The sequence below is a fragment of the Halichoeres trimaculatus genome, unplaced genomic scaffold (assembly GCF_033239565.1).
Source record: "Halichoeres trimaculatus isolate MK-OKI-2021-1 unplaced genomic scaffold, fHalTri1.1 fHalTri1_scaffold_6, whole genome shotgun sequence".
Classification (NCBI taxonomy): domain Eukaryota; kingdom Metazoa; phylum Chordata; class Actinopteri; order Labriformes; family Labridae; genus Halichoeres; species Halichoeres trimaculatus.
Window position 1 is genome coordinate 17,213,028 of NW_027437184.1, and position 15,515 is coordinate 17,228,542.

Below are 15,515 nucleotides of genomic sequence, written 5' to 3' on the forward strand. Positions count from 1 at the left end.
ACCTTTCAATGTTTTTCTTTGACCTTAAGTTTAAAAAACACAAATTTTTCTTTTCATCTTTTAAATGTTGTATTTATTTTAACTTATACCAAATAAAAACAAGCTATCAGCAAAATACAAAGCAAAATAACTGTTACAGAAGACAAATTCAGTGGTCCCCACATGTTGATGAAGGCACAACAAAGAGTCACATGGTAAAAAATTAGGGAAAGGAAAGTCCCAAACACCAAGTTATTATTTTCTCAACGTTCAAAATAGTTTGAAACAGGTCAGAATGATTGAAATATAGCATAGAACAGAAGTTGTTAACATTGTGATTGTTTCAACATTTAATCAGTTCTTAATATCAGATAAAATGATAGACTAACAATTTATTGTTTAAGGGAACAGTTTAAATTCTGTTCTCAAGACATTGTCTGAATTACCAACCCATCAAAATACAACACAGCTATCAACAGTATAAACACATCAACAGCCAAATTTATTTGGAAGTCATTTTGAGCAGGTCCTCTTTTTCGATCTCAAACAGACGCCAGCCCTCCTCAGAGGAAAGATCTGCTGCTCCTCTACGCTTGTAAAACTCAATGGACTTTGTGTTGTTTTCAGCTACGATGAAGTGCATGCTGCTACAGCGGGTCTTGACTGCGGTCTGGAGGAAGGATAAACAAACAGCTACATCATAAGCCACAATAACCTCAGAAGTAATACAAAGGGTTAAAATGGGTTTAGAAGATGTTTTAAGTAAACATTAGAAACTCTACCTCACTCAGGACCTTCAAGATCTGTGAGCCGATGCCAAGGCCTGGTCAAAGATCAGACAGAGTGTAAGCGAAACAATTATTCCCTCAACAGTTATGTAAAATGTCCTATTAAACTCTTTGTGTCACTCATTAATCTTTATTGCTGTGGGACAAACTCACCACGAAACTCTTGCATTACAAAGAAGTCCTCCAGGTAGAGGAGCTTTCCAATCCATGGGTCATACGTGAAGTAGTACATGGCAAAGCCTATCACAGAGTAACCTGGAAGAAAACTCATAAGTTATGGGTTGAATATTGAGGTTACACTATTTGTTGAGAAAATAAGTTTTAAATGTGAGATAGATGCCAGAAAATTTGAACCTTCTGAACTCTGCTCTTTTGGGACTTCCGCAACAAGACAGTGGTAGAATGGCTGATCGCCAAAGCCATCTTCAAGTAAATCTAAAAATAAAACATTATCTTTGTAAAAAAAAGGTTTTAAAAATAAAAATGTTTTAAGTAAAAACATGGTAAAGATACTGTGTGCATGTAATGTAAAGTTGGCTGAACTTTGGCACCTTTCTCAGTCAACATCACCTTCTCCTCCATTTCCTCAAATTTAGCAAGTTCCTTAAAATCAAGAAGAAGGAAACAAGAAAACCAGTGAATCTAAATGGTCAAAAGGACAGTTTAAAGTAAGATATACCAATAATTTTAAGAGATAATAGATTTTCTTTAAAAGGGAAGACTTTAAATTGGCTTACCTTTATGAGTCGCAGGATATCGGATACGTCTTTGGGTTCGGCTTTCCTTAATATAAAACTGGCCATTTTCTTTTTTTACCTTTTTTACCTTTGCTCACTAGTCCTCTGAATGTGAATAAAAGCAAAATTTGTTTCTTCATTCGCTCCTCAGGAGTTCATCCCCCGACAATGAATGTAGAAAACCCGCAAACAAAGTTTTGCATTGGATGGCTCACACAGTATGGTGCAGCAGCTTCAGTAGCTTCCTTTATGTGTCTCTGGATGAGGCTTGCATATTCATTATTCCATATATGGCCAAACAGCCCATAACATCCTGTTTCTGTCCCACCTCTGTTAATGCCTTATCTTTGTGCGGATCACTGTGCCTCATTTGAATGTTGTTTAAAGGGTAAATATTAACCAGACCTGGAAAAGAACACGAAAAGTGGACACAATGTTTTGTGGAGCTGAGTGAAGGTCAAGCAACACAGAGTGAAGGTGTGTTTTTTTGGTCAGTTTAGTGCATTTTTCTCTTTGACCAACAATTTAAACTGATTCTGTGTTTTAAATATGTTACATCAAACCTACCTTGACATAAATCTATGCCAACACCACCACACCTTATATTCAAGTTAGCAGACACATCGACTCTATCAAAACATCCTTCTGCATAGCTGAGGTCAGCAATTAAACTTTTAATGACCCATTAACAACATTTTATATAATATGTAGTTATTAGATAACCAATAAAAAAATTATCAGATAATCTGAGATGAGATGTATTATTATTGACCAAAGGTGAACAAGTGACACACTGACTCCTCATGTGGTTATGATAAAACAGATCTGTGACGTGACCACATATTCTCCTGTAAATGGCTAAGAAAGTCTTTTTTCTGACAAAGTGTTAAGAATGTTCAGTTCAAAGTCACAAAAGTGTCGGTGATTCTGGCGTGAGCCATTAACCATGTCTTCACTGTTCATGTGCTCAAATGACACATTGTGTCTTTCAGGGAACCTGAATAGAGGTAGTGTCTAGTTTCACTATCTATCCTTTAAATAGGATTCATGCAATTGTGTTTTCTGACTTGCTCAAGAGCACGCATCATGTGACGACAACCAAAAACCAGACTCACATGACACCCATGACAATCTGGATGCATTTCTGCTGCATTTGCAAAGCCAATCAAGGAAACAGTCTTTTAACAAGTTCTATTATTTTTTCTACTTTTGATGCAACTTCATAAAACACCCTTCATGCCTTAAGAGCTAATCACTTCGGTCACACTGTGAAGTTGTTTGGGATGTTTTGTCCACATTTGCTGAGCAACGTGCGCATATTTGTGACCTGGAGGTTGACCTACTCTTCAAACACAGTTAATCTGGAGTAACAGGCCGCGAGTCTGTTTTGCCTGATTTGATATGTTTCCTGTGTTGCTTGAAAATCGTTTAGTGTTTTCTCTTCTGTCGTCTTAGTATTTGCAAAAGTCCAGTAGGCAAATAGGCTGCACTTGTAAACAAAAAAACTAATTTGCGTGCCCTGACTCATGTTCTGTTTGTTTGACGAACACTCTACACTTTACTGATAAGCAACTGAAATGTAGGATAAGTATACGTCATAAAAACTCTGACGCCTCATTCACACTGCTTTTTGTGTTAACCTGCTCTATTACTGGTTTAAATGAGCTTCTTTTCTTTCTCTTCTTCCAGCCTTCATCTGTGATGTTTTGATCACTTACTGTTCTAATAACTCAGCCTTTGTTTTGTTTGCATATAGCACAGGAAAATGAAATCCATCATTAGACCTCTATGCTAACAAGCTGCATGATAATATATGATTTCATCAGGTTGTGTTTGTTTAAAAACACAATTGATAGTATTAAAACAGACAGGCACTTATTATTGGATAGTTAATACATTGATCTGATACGGCAACATATTTGTATGTAATGTCCAGATTTCTTATCTACATTTCTGAAAGTTTTTGCATTAATTTCCTGGTTATTCTTGATCAATTATCTAATTGTTAAAAATTCTTTATATTCTGAGGTATTGTAAAAATAAAACATGCACCATATACCTATGACAACCCCCTCAAGACCACACATGCTTACCTGACACAGTAAGTGCTTTAAGAAAGTCTTGCCTCACTGTGCAGAGGACAGTACAGTAAAGATCACTTATTTTCTGCCCAATTCATAAAACATACATAAAACTTGTCACAGCATCTACAACGTGAAAATAGGTGAAAAGGTTTTCCTCTGGACTCTTTTTATTTTGTTGAGAGCACCTGGCAGGTGCAAGGTGAATTCACATCAGACAGCTGCTCCTTCCCAGTGTTACGCAGGCAGTAAATTTCAGATTAATGCAGCAGATCAAACTGACAGCATGTTTGGAAAACATGTTTATTTGTACTGTCTTTTTATTTGGACTCCAGAGACTGTGATGATTGAAACTGAGATCAGTTCAGTTTATCGAAATACTTCAGCTTGCCTGAAGGGTCGGGAATGATCTGTGGCACAGAAATAGACACATTAGTTCAAAGTAAGTGATATAATAAGTTTTAAAAACCTACAAAGTAATGAGGCCAAAGCTGTCAATATAGTCCTGTACAATACCTATCGCTGTTAAGCTACTCTCAATATATTACATTTTAAAGGTTTTCTGCATGACAGGCTCAGACTAGTTTGTTTATATCTGCTACAGCAACGTACAACGATAACAATGATACTCACTGTGTCACTGCCTGGCTTCCATCCTGCTGGGCACACTGTAAGAAAAGAAAAATCACATCATCCCAGTCAGTGAAGGAAATCTATAGAAACCAGTTACTGCAACATTAATCCAAGAAGGGGAATGGATCTCCGCTGTTATTTTGAATCAATCTGAGCACAAAATGTCTAAGTCTAGAAGAGTTTTATCATACCTTCTCCATGTTTGTCGGTGTACTGGAAGGCCTGCACCAGTCGCAGAGTCTCATCCACAGATCGTCCTACTGGAAGGTCATTCATGGTGATCTGCCTTAGGATACCTTTGTCGTCAATGATGAAAAGTCCTCTGAGAGAGTAAGATGGTCATTTTTACTAATTTCTTAGACTGTGAAACACATTCATGCAAATAACAGAAACATCATGTGCCATTTTTCCAACCACATTACCACACCTGTTCCTTTAACATGAGTTCACTCCAACACTTTAGTGTGAAAGCACAGTGGTGAGTGTCCTGGGTGTCTTAACTGTAAACCTTGAAAAAGGTCATAAAAGTGGAAATTAAATTGCACCTGAGCGTGTGACCCTGGTCCTCCAGATAGACTCCATAGTCTTTGGAAATCTGGTGAGTGAGGTCAGACAACAGAGGGATTTTCATTGGTCCAAGTCCACCTTGCTTCCTGGGTGTATTTATCCTGTTAACGAAAAGAAATGAGAGAAAAAAATATTTAGAGAAAAGTAAAGCAAAGCGCTGGATTAAACCAAAGGGTGTCAAAAATTCCAAAAACAACCTTGATTAAGAAACTAAACAGCTAAGTTTGAACTCCCAATACTTAATTTACTTCAAAACTCCATTTCAGTATTCAATCATGTTACAAGTGGATGTAGTAGTTTTGTGGGGACGGTAATCTTACCAGGCGAGGTGGGTGAACTGGGAGTCAACAGAGCAGGCGACCACTTCAGTATTAATGGCTTTGAACTCATGCACTCTATCACTGAATGCAATGATCTCAGTGGGGCAGACAAATGTGCTGGAAACAACAGAATTAACATGTTTAATGGGAAGACACTCTGCTGCAAAACAATCTCTGTAACACATATCAAACTGTAAAGTAGTGCGTGTCTGATGTTACTCACAAGTCCAGAGGGTAGAAGAAAAAGACCAGATATTTGCCTTTGTAGTCTGACAGCTTTGCCTCCTTGAATTCACCATTGATGACGGCTGTTCCTTCCCAGTGAGGGGCCGGCTTTGAAACTGAAGAGGAAAAAGAAACACAGTGTCTGATCAATGAAGGCTTATTCTACACAGATGACGTGTTTTTCTGCTAAAAATATCTGATACGTTTCAGGAAAAACATGGAGCAAAAAATTAACACAGTACTCCAGCTGTAAGTGAGGTAATGAGTCGTACTTTTACACTTTGGACATTTATTTATGTAAACAAAGGCCATGCAAGTGCTTTATATAAATATCAGCCATAACATCATGATCACCTGAATGATTCAATGTAAGCTACTCTCCTCCTCAGGTCTCAGCCAAAACAGCTCTGACCTTAGGAGACATGGACTTCACTTGACCTCTGAGGTATTTGCAACCAATTGGTCAGCAGCCAATTCTCTAAATCCATGAAGTTACGAAGTAAGTCCCCCATAGATTGGGCTAGCACCGTTTGGCCCTTGTCAAAGACGCAGACATCTGAAGGTTTATTAATTTTTTCCACTTCTAACACATCATCTTAGGAGGGCAAAATGTTTACATGTTGTCTAACATATCCTGACCACTGACAGGTGCAATTGTAAATAGATAATCAATGATATTCCACTTCTCTTGTTGGTGGTCACAGTGTTTTAGCTTCTTGGTGCAAATGAACTGAATCCACAATCATACTCTAATCATTCTCTCTCTCTCTCTCTCTCTCTCTCTCTCTCTCTCTCTCTCTCTCTCTCTCTCTCTATATATATATATATATATATATATATATATATATATATATATATATATATATATATATATATATATATATATATATATAGATTGTGTAAGCACAGATTGGATGTCTTTTGTACAACAATTGCCAATAAATATCATGTAATAAATGTTGTAAACTTTTGGTTCTGGTTGAACATTCAAAGATTTTTAATATCCTAGTGTCTCATGTACCATTCAAACAGAGTTTTTAATGATTACCTTTATGTGTTTGTGTGAGTACTTTGCAGCACTGGCTTTAAAAGTGCAAATTCAGCACTAGTGAACCTAAAATCCCAAGGGGAAAACCATGTGGAAGAATATTTCTGCGGGTGAATACCAAGACTGCAACCTGGAGAGCATTACAATGTCTGAAAACAAATTAGGACACAAATGCTGAGAGATGAGAAAAAAAGACTATGTAAAAATCACTCTTCCACATATATGCCTGCTAGTATACATTTCAAAAAACCTGCACTTCCTGTCAAATCGTCCAACCACCTATTGCCTTTATATGACCCGGGACATAATGCTGTCATGTGTTAAAGGGGCGGAGGGATACCAGTAATGGATCTGACAGAATGACGTGTCCTACAAACATCGTCTGATTTAAAGTTGATTGACCTCTAAAGCTCTAAACTCAGATCTAACTTTACAGAAAAATAAACAGTTACAAAATCAACACAAGCTGCAGAAACACACTTTGCTTCTATTGTCCTGAGATCACCATGCATGCATACTCTGCAGCAGCTGTTGGTAGAGCAAAGCTCATCGCAGTGCACTTTTTAAATATGCACACGCTAACTTTTCACTTCTGGGTGAAGCCATGTGAAACAAACTCACTCTTGGCTTTGCTGAGGTGCAGGGAATGGTCAGACACAGGCACCCGGAAAGCCTCTCCAGGATAGACGTGTCCTCCCGCGTAGTTGTGACACTGGGAGTTTTTCACACTAGCACCTTCCTCTGCTGATGAGACTGTGCTGGTGAGGAAGAGGAGGAGGACAGCGGCGCACAGCGTGCAGAAAAGCTCCTTCTTCATTGTTGTGTGGGTCAGAAGCTCCATTTAGTTGTTAATGTGATGTGGGGAGGACGACGCCACAGACAGTCAACTCGTTTCAGGCTGTTGGCAAGATTTTGAAGAGCCTTCTTCCTTTTCCTCCTCTTCTTCGTCATCTACGTTTTGCAGCAGTTGGCGTCCTTTGTGTTACATTACTGCCATCTCCTGGAGTTAATTAGCTCATTCCTTTACCACATATTGCGTCTCTTATCCATTTATTTTAAGTATATCACTGCGTTTCTTCTTTAAGATTCATGAATACATGATGACATTTCAAAATGCTCACATCAATTATAAACTCTAACGTCATCATATAAAAAGCTGGACAATGTTTTATCTTTATTATATGTTTGAGATGTATTGACGATCTTAGACGCCCCTGTAAAATGAAAACACAAAAATGTTTCATTGGAAAACGTGAAAAACACCCTCGTAGACGCCTTCCCAGTGGTTAAAATCCAAATCAAGGTCCCCTGAGTGCTCTTCCTCTAGATAAAGCTTGGCATGCTGCCTCAGGTTTCATTCAATTATATAGTCACATGCTGGGAGTTTAGAGTTGGATGCCCAAATTTTCTAAGATTAGAGTTATTTAATGACCTCAATAACTTTTTGAGAAGGAGTTTAAACGATTCTTGTTAGGGAAACCGAGAGATCACACATATCATGGCAGGCATCCAACATGAAGTAACATCAGTGCTCCACTGGCACAAACAAAACACAACATCTACCAACTACGGTGGCTCTAACGGGACAACATAATAATTAAGCAAATGATCTACAGCTAGTACTCCTCATACTTATCCCTCGATGTGTTCATTTGGTGTGAAACACCTTTCTCAACTTGAAACCTCCGAGCATACCACCTGGATTTTATTATTAACAAACTTTATTTTTGCATCTAATGTGTGATTATAGAATTCCACTGAGGGACAGAAAGCAGAGGTCTCCTCAGCATGGTCTGCTTTATCACAACTTGCTATCTGTGGATTGGAGACCCTTTGGCCATTTTATACATGCTAACACATTTGCTGCTGCAGAAAGTAACATTGTTGACTCCTGCTCACTGTGTTGTGTGTGTGTGTTTTACCAAAAGCTATTAAAAAAACAGGTCCACAAAGAGAGATCTTTTTTTTTTTTTATTACAGTGACGCACACATAAAACATGAAATGTTTTCATGGAGCGTTTCCCAGCTTCATCTGCTAACCCCAATGTAACAGTTACAACAACAACATCACTTTGCACTGTAGCCTCTCAGTTGTATTCACACAGGTGTTTACATTTCAAAACTCAGTCTGTCTTTTGTTGTCACATACTTCTCACCTTAGTTAAAAAGCCCAGAATCATTTTCACAAACACTACAAATACCAATGCACCAAAATGAAAATGGCAGCTTTAGTCTTGCTCTGTATTCAGATCATTTTTTAACTTATTTTGCAACCTGAGGTATCAGAGCAACCATGTTTTCACCCTGTTTGGAAGCACTTAACCAGAACAGAACAGAAAGACAATCTGAGATTTAAAAAGTTTGATTGAATTCCTGTGGTATATGAAGCTACAGTGCTCACTCTGTTTCACCAACGCATTGTCTAAAAGTCGTAATGTCTTAATGCACCGCTGTTTCAGGCAACTGATGGTCCAGTTTGTGTTCATTCTGAGTGTCGATATTAGAGATAGATTATGAACTGAGAAGCTTATGCTTTAATCCATAAAAAGGCACCAGAGCACCTGAGTATCTGCAGAATAGCTGTGTGAATGCAAACACTCTGAACACACATATTTAAAAAGACCTGACTTTTAGACGCACAGAACTACCTGCTCAGCTTGGAGTGTGTCACAATCATCCTCTAAAAACAACATGAGATCTGCCAGGCACATGTTTGGTTTGGCGAGATAAATTAAAACATTTGAGACATTTCCCTTGGTGTTCTTTACCCTTTCTTACAAACAGCATGAGAGAAAATATAGAGATGAGCTGTGAGTCTTTAACCCTGCCGCCCTTTTTAATGTCTTTGTTTCACTGGGATTAATAAGGAAAAGAAAAACTAGCGAGGTCAAAGAGAATGGTTCAACATGTACACTTCAATAAAAAGAGTACAAACTGTTTAATTTTTACTTTTAAATGATTTAACAGTTACTGATGGACAACTGTACCTAAAACCTGACCAAAGACAACCATCAAACAAAAATCTTTACTTTGAGTTTGGGCCAATTTCACAAAATATTCTCAAGATAAAACATATGAAGTACTCAATGTTAACTAAATATATCCCTCATAAATAGACTTAAACTTTGGAATATATACAGTACTGAGTTTATCTGTTCATGTGCCTCATGCGGGGATTTTTTAATGATGATCTTTGATATCAGGAGTTTGCCAATAAATATTCTAAACATTTAAATAAATAAGAAACCTATTTATGAATCACTATTTCACCTCTATAACAAATCAATTTAAGTTTTCAAACACAAAAATGATGGTATTTGAGACCAAAGAGCTGGGTTTATTTTAGACTTTTAAATGTATGGGGGCTGAAGGGAGATAATAAGCATTAAGTTAAAAAATATTAAGCTTTAGTGTCGTATCATAAGTTTTATTCTCAAAACATTTTGTGAAAGTGGTCCCTGCTGTTGAAATGTACAGCACTGAAAAAACTCATTGATGGTTAGAGCTCTGGGTCTGAGGCAGTAGACTGAGTTTACATGTTATGATGTGTGCGTACATTTAGGGGCAGGGTGGGTCAGTCTATATCAAGAGGGCGAGTGTGGTGATGGAAAGACTTTAGCTAACAGACTTCAGCTTGGTCCAAGGGTTCGTGCCGCGCACTTCAAGGGGAGGCTCATTGTAAAAGATGTGGTTGCAGAGCTCCTCCAGTGGAGGTTCAGGATCTGTGGTGGCAAACTGAGCTGCATCTTCGATTTCTTTCCTCACTTCCACATCAATTTCCTACAGGAACAAGTCAAACATCATAAAACAAAAACAATTTAGAAGTCATTTTTTGTGTATTAGACAAATTCATCTTCACAAATGTGGTTATAAAAGAGTACCATTCTATCAATTAAACAGATTAAATGAAATATGATTTTAAGTGAATGACTTTCTTTAACGCATTTTGTTGTATGAACAAACACAGAGTAAAACAAGAATAAGAAAACAAGATATTACACACAACAAACATGATCTACCTTGAGCTCCTCCACGCTGGCCATGTTGTTGCTGAGCATGCGATCCTTCAGCATAGAGATGGGGTCACTCTTACCACGGACCTCCTGGATCTCCTCACGTGTGCGGTAGCTGAGGGGGAGAGATTGGTGCAGGGATGTTGTAGGGATGCACTAATGCAATCATTTTTTTTTGAGCTGACACCTAATTACAATTTTGAATCTTGATTACCAGATTTGTGAATTAATGCAACTGCTGTGAGAAATTCATTCAGGCTCTCTATGCAAAACCAATCAACAGAACAAAATACAAGTATTAACTTCACACTTTTATCATCACTTGGAGGATTTCAGTGTTGCTCAGGCCAGGCATTTGTCTGCTGAAGCCAATGGCAGTGTTAATGTCTGTGTTCAGTCCATCCCTTGGCTTTGATGATAGCTTTAGCAAAGCCACTACAGCGGGAAGAAGGTTAACGGACTACTTCTACAGAAGCAAGGGGCAACAGCACAGCGAGGACAACATTTGTAGGTCAGATTTTTCATGTTAGAGTTACAGAAAATGTAAACATATAGATATTAGACACTGCGATACATTACCTGATGCCAGGGTCACTCATACTGTGTCCGTGATAGCGGTAGGTCTGGAGCTCCATGAGGATGGGACCCTGATGACAGATTAAACAATATAATTCAGCTGAGGACATCAGTACCAAATCTTCTGCTTGAAAAATTAATTCTGATGTATTAAACTCACTTTTCCAGATCGGCAGTGATCAGCTGCAAACCTGGTTGCTTCCCTGACACACAGAACATCCATTCCATCCACCTGAACATAAAAAAGGAGTTTAAGCTCATTACAGTCAGAGCCTTCTGCCATGATAAAATACAATCCCATAGATGAACTCTTGATCTTTGGTTTAAGAATAAAGAAGTACCCTGAGACCAGGGATGAAGTCTCCTCTCTTGTAGTAGTCCGTGCTGGCTGCGGCTCGCTCCACTGATGTGCCCATGCCATACCTGTTGTTCTCACAGATAAAAATGGCAGGCAGCTTCCACAGTGCTGCCATGTTGTAGGTTTCAAAAATTTGACCCTGTAAAACAGACACAAGGGGTTTTTCTTGTCATGACTTAAAGTAAAAATGACAACTACTTTTATAGTCTGTTTACATTGATGAGTTGGGCTCTTGTACCCTTCCCCACCTTATGGTAAACAGTGAGGGTAATCTTAAAGGGAACAGTCGAGCTCAGTGAGAAGCGTTGTCGGGATTTCTGTCATACCTGGTTGGCAGCTCCATCACCGTAGAGGGCAACACAAAGCTCATTGTTGCCCATATACTTGCAGGCCAGAGCAACACCAGCACCGAGAGGAACCTGGGGAAATAAAAGGCCATTAGAATTGTTAACATCGTGCTTTATGCATAAAAAGGGAAACTCTCAAGCTCTCAATCCCGCTCTTAAGTGTGCCATGCTGGGATTTTGTACTTAACATACTGTTTGAATTTTCTATCACAACTGACCTGCTGACTGTCATATACAACCAATTTTAATGTATCTGCATCTTTCTGTAACTTGTGATTTTTTTCATTATAACTTTTTATTTTAAGTTATATTTCTGAGCTTTTACACATTTACTTTGAGAGAAAAGCACAGTGGAAAGAGTAGGAAACTGGGAGAGTGAGCCAAGAAATGGTATGTGGGAAAGAGGCCTCGGGCTAGAGGCGCTGCTCTATAAGGGCTTGACCTAACCAGTTAGCCAAGCCCACACCCTTGACTTTTCATTATTTTGATCCAAAGAGTGACATAGCTATAAAATGGAATTTAAATACACATAAATTTGAGACACAAATATCTTGAAGCTCTGAACGTTTTCTATCATGTTCCTTTACTCCATATTTGCACAATAACAGCAGGATGTAACCTGTGTTAAGCCTGACTAAGACCTATCTAAGTTGTAACAGACTGACAGCATGACAGCATGATAGGTCACACCTTTTTTCCCATATAACCTGATCACTGTTGTTTCTAAGAACAAGAATAACATTTTAGTTTCCTAGTTTGCTAAATGTCCGAGGTGAGGTACCTGAGCACCAACGATCCCATTTCCTCCGTAGAAGTTTTTACAGTACATGTGCATAGAGCCTCCTTTCCCCTTTGCAATACCTCCTCTTCTGCCTGGAAATTGAAAAGAAAAACACATCAAAGCGATTCAAACTTGAAATTGTCTGAAAACATCAAAACTGGGCTCAGTGCTGCAGTCTCACCAGTAAGCTCAGCCATGATCTCCTTCACAGTCCCTCCTCTGGTGTAGGTGTAGCCGTGGGCACGGTAAGCAGTGATCAGGTGGTCTGACAAATTAATAGCTGCTTCGATACCCACTGCACAGGCCTCCTACAGGGACACAATCAGAGGACATGACTCAAAACAGAACAGAAAATCTCACCCAGTTAAATATTTTTAAATAATTTTAAAGACCAAACAACAGTCTTTTAGAATAATACATAATTGTATTCTATTACCAGACAGACTTTTTTATGTTTCTGTCATTCACTGCTATTCCCAGAGAACCTTAATCTGAAATGCTATAGTAATAGGCTTATCACACTCTACCTGGCCATCATATAAGTGACAGAATCCTCTGATGATCTTCTGCTTGTACAGCTGGTCAGCCTTCAGCTCCATACGCCTCATGGTCTGCATGGTGCGGTAATACTGCAGACCCTCCTCACGAGTCATAACCACCTGAGTGGCTGGGGCCTCATCCAGCTTGTGGGTGTCACATTTCTAAATAAAAAAACATTGCCACAGTTACTCTGATGTTCTATTTGTTTTGATTATTTTAGCAGAAAACTTTGGGTTTTATGTGAAGCTTACTTTTATTTCAAATGTTGCCTGGGGTGTGAAGTCAGCATATGATCGTGCTGACATGACCACTGCAGCTCCCTGAGGTGAAAGACAAGGAGAGGGAAAAAAAGACATGCATAAAAATACTAAAAATAATGGCCTTTCTACAGTACAAATACATAAATTTGTCCATGTGATAGTTTTGCAAGTTTTGTATTATGTGGCATTGATACAAGATCAAAATCATGTTGCTGTTATATTATGTTTTTAAACCCTAAGAATATGGATACTTCTTCTGACAGCACATTAACAAAGATGTAAATAATAAAATAATACTTGACAGCAGCCTAAATTTCAGTAAAAGCAGTGCTGTAAACAATAATTATGAGAAGTAGGCAAATTTTATACACAAGGTTCTCAAATGCAGTCCAACAAACATTGAGCAACCACATCCAGCTGGCACTCCTTGTGTTAAAGTGTTGTTGTAACTACAAACTTCAGTGGAGGTGCCCGTTAAAATTCTAAAAAGAGTATGCTAACGTACTTTATTTCTAAATGCAATTAGATCTCTGAGGTCTACATCTAAATGTAGGATTACCTGGCTGTTTATTGGACGGTTTGAGCTTCTGATATGGAAAACAGTTCACTAACAACTGAGAATACAAAGTACTTTGGCTTTCAAACATGTGTTAAAAAAAGTGAAAATACGTAACAAAGATTTTCAAAAGTCTTGACATGGAAAAGTATCTCACTCCGTTCAGCAAAAACGTTTGCAGTTAAAGCAGCCTAGATTTTCACCAAGTTACTTTAAGCAGTCGTACCCACTGCGAGAACACACCCACAACAACCAGAGCCACAGAGCTGAACTACGACCAGTTTTATAACATGATTAAGCAACATTAAAATGACCCAGCTTTAACCACCTTAAAAATCATTGCTTCAATAAGCATCTTAGTTATTTGTTGCAGACTTTAGCTGTGTTAGCCCAAAGCTATCATTCGGCCTCACAAGGTCAGGGTAGCAGTTTTGTTTTGGGTAAAGCAGGAGCTTCCAGAGAGTCACTGCACAACACCGAGTGGCTCCTTCACTTTATAGTGCCCGTTATGTGTACTTACATTCTTCTGAACGCCAGCTCTCAACACATTACTGATATTGGACAGCATCTTTCCAGGGTGAGCTAACTACAGACCCAGCACGGCACGGCTCCGTCCTTCTGTCAGGCTCTGTCCTTCCGGCTCCGCTCCCACTTCTTCTTCTCTGGTCTGAATCACGGCAGAGAACGCGCTGCCGCCGCCACACTGACGCTGGTGGGTTGGTGCCACAACTCGATATTAGGAGAAATGCTTTTTCTCGATACTTTTTTTTTTACTAACTCTTAGACAAACCTTCACTACTTTCTAAAATTAACATTAAAGACAAACAGACATAATTTACAATAAATGAATACATCGTTGCAAGAAAGAAATAAAAAAAGAAAAGGAAAGACATGATTTTTAGCAAGACATTTGGTGACTTTGGTGATGTCTTGGTTAAATGGTGATATCATTCATTAAAAATACTTTGTATATGGCTGAACTCTTTTAGAGAGAGATGAGAAGCTGTGTTGAATCTGCAAGTTTTACAGCCCGCGTCTTACAGTGTAGTTTCCCGTCTCTTACAGTGTAGTTTCCTCAACTGTAGGGGTAACTCTCACACATGTACCTTGACATTTTGCGGTACCTATCGGGTAGTTACGCTCTCGTCTTACAGTGTAGTTTCCCGTCTCTTACAGTGTAGTTTCGTCAACTGTAGGGGTAACTCTCACACATGTACCTTGACATTTTGCGGTACCTATCGGGTAGTTACGCTCTCGTCTTACAGTGTAAGTCCCGGAGTCTTACAGTGTAGTTTCCCGTGTCTTACCATGAACTTATCAAAACAGTGTAATTTTCCTGGACATATGCTCTAACTATGCAAACCTTGATGTATCACTTCCTCTTAAGAATCAGCATGGATAAAGATTATGTAGACCAATGATAAAGTTAAAAGCTGTAATGTGTTGATGAGTATGGGTTTCACATAATAATGATATTCAGACGTATAAAATATCTTTATTTTTTTATACACACAGAGACCCCACATTGTAATTCTCCTTTTAAGTTACTGATCCATTAAGATCACACTTGTCTTTGCTTACTGGCTAACTATCCAGTATTTTCTGTTATAAATTGCCTCTGTTCTTCGTTGATGTGTTGTAAGCATTTTGTATATAATTTTATTCAGGCAACTTGGAGGGCAGACCGGGGTCCTTAGGATTTTGCG

At 38.6% G+C, this 15,515-nt stretch overlaps 3 protein-coding genes across 3 annotated transcripts; all 3 read right to left on the minus strand.

Moving 5' to 3' along the window:
• Window positions 1-53: 53 nt before the first annotated feature.
• Window positions 54-1,737, minus strand: LOC141791594 (diamine acetyltransferase 1-like). The gene is made up of 6 exons (XM_074672165.1): window positions 1,505-1,737; window positions 1,319-1,370; window positions 1,122-1,202; window positions 921-1,022; window positions 762-802; window positions 54-649 (listed from the first exon to the last, which is right to left on the minus strand). The coding sequence occupies exons 1-6, from the start codon at window positions 1,568-1,570 to the stop codon at window positions 482-484; spliced, it is 510 nt and encodes a 169-aa protein (XP_074528266.1). The 5' UTR covers window positions 1,571-1,737; the 3' UTR covers window positions 54-481.
• A 2,046-nt stretch (window positions 1,738-3,783) lies between these two features.
• Window positions 3,784-7,355, minus strand: prdx4 (peroxiredoxin 4). The gene is made up of 7 exons (XM_074672163.1): window positions 7,000-7,355; window positions 5,329-5,446; window positions 5,106-5,222; window positions 4,764-4,886; window positions 4,410-4,540; window positions 4,219-4,253; window positions 3,784-3,995 (listed from the first exon to the last, which is right to left on the minus strand). Exons 1-7 carry the CDS (start codon window positions 7,217-7,219, stop codon window positions 3,945-3,947), a joined length of 795 nt encoding a protein of 264 aa, XP_074528264.1. The 5' UTR covers window positions 7,220-7,355; the 3' UTR covers window positions 3,784-3,944.
• A 1,006-nt stretch (window positions 7,356-8,361) lies between these two features.
• On the minus strand, window positions 8,362-14,493 carry pdha1a (pyruvate dehydrogenase E1 subunit alpha 1a). Its single transcript, XM_074672899.1, has 11 exons — window positions 14,330-14,493; window positions 13,245-13,313; window positions 12,981-13,154; window positions 12,635-12,761; window positions 12,454-12,545; window positions 11,652-11,744; window positions 11,309-11,464; window positions 11,128-11,199; window positions 10,971-11,038; window positions 10,398-10,506; window positions 8,362-10,158 (listed from the first exon to the last, which is right to left on the minus strand). The coding sequence occupies exons 1-11, from the start codon at window positions 14,375-14,377 to the stop codon at window positions 9,994-9,996; spliced, it is 1,173 nt and encodes a 390-aa protein (XP_074529000.1). The 5' UTR covers window positions 14,378-14,493; the 3' UTR covers window positions 8,362-9,993.
• Window positions 14,494-15,515: the final 1,022 nt, after the last annotated feature.

Excerpts from the sequence above, each read along its gene's own strand:
- LOC141791594 (XM_074672165.1), bottom strand. The coding sequence starts at position 1,570 with ATGGCCAGTTTTATATTAAGGAAAGCCGAACCCAAAGACGTATCCGAT. Across the intron at positions 1,023-1,121 it reads AAAAGAGCAGAGTTCAGAAG|GTTACTCTGTGATAGGCTTT; the intron begins GTTCAAATTTTC and ends GTTTTCTTCCAG. Across the intron at positions 803-920 it reads TGTAATGCAAGAGTTTCGTG|GCCTTGGCATCGGCTCACAG; the intron begins GTGAGTTTGTCC and ends ATCTTTGACCAG.
- prdx4 (XM_074672163.1), bottom strand. The coding sequence starts at position 7,219 with ATGGAGCTTCTGACCCACACAACAATGAAGAAGGAGCTTTTCTGCACG. Across the intron at positions 4,541-4,763 it reads GACCAGGGTCACACGCTCAG|AGGACTTTTCATCATTGACG; the intron begins GTGCAATTTAAT and ends TTACTCTCTCAG. Across the intron at positions 3,996-4,218 it reads GGAAGCCAGGCAGTGACACA|ATCATTCCCGACCCTTCAGG; the intron begins GTGAGTATCATT and ends TCTGTGCCACAG.
- pdha1a (XM_074672899.1), bottom strand. The coding sequence starts at position 14,377 with ATGCTGTCCAATATCAGTAATGTGTTGAGAGCTGGCGTTCAGAAGAAT. Across the intron at positions 12,762-12,980 it reads GTCACTTATATGATGGCCAG|GAGGCCTGTGCAGTGGGTAT; the intron begins GTAGAGTGTGAT and ends GTGTCCCTGTAG. Across the intron at positions 10,507-10,970 it reads ATGAGTGACCCTGGCATCAG|CTACCGCACACGTGAGGAGA; the intron begins GTAATGTATCGC and ends TCTCCCCCTCAG.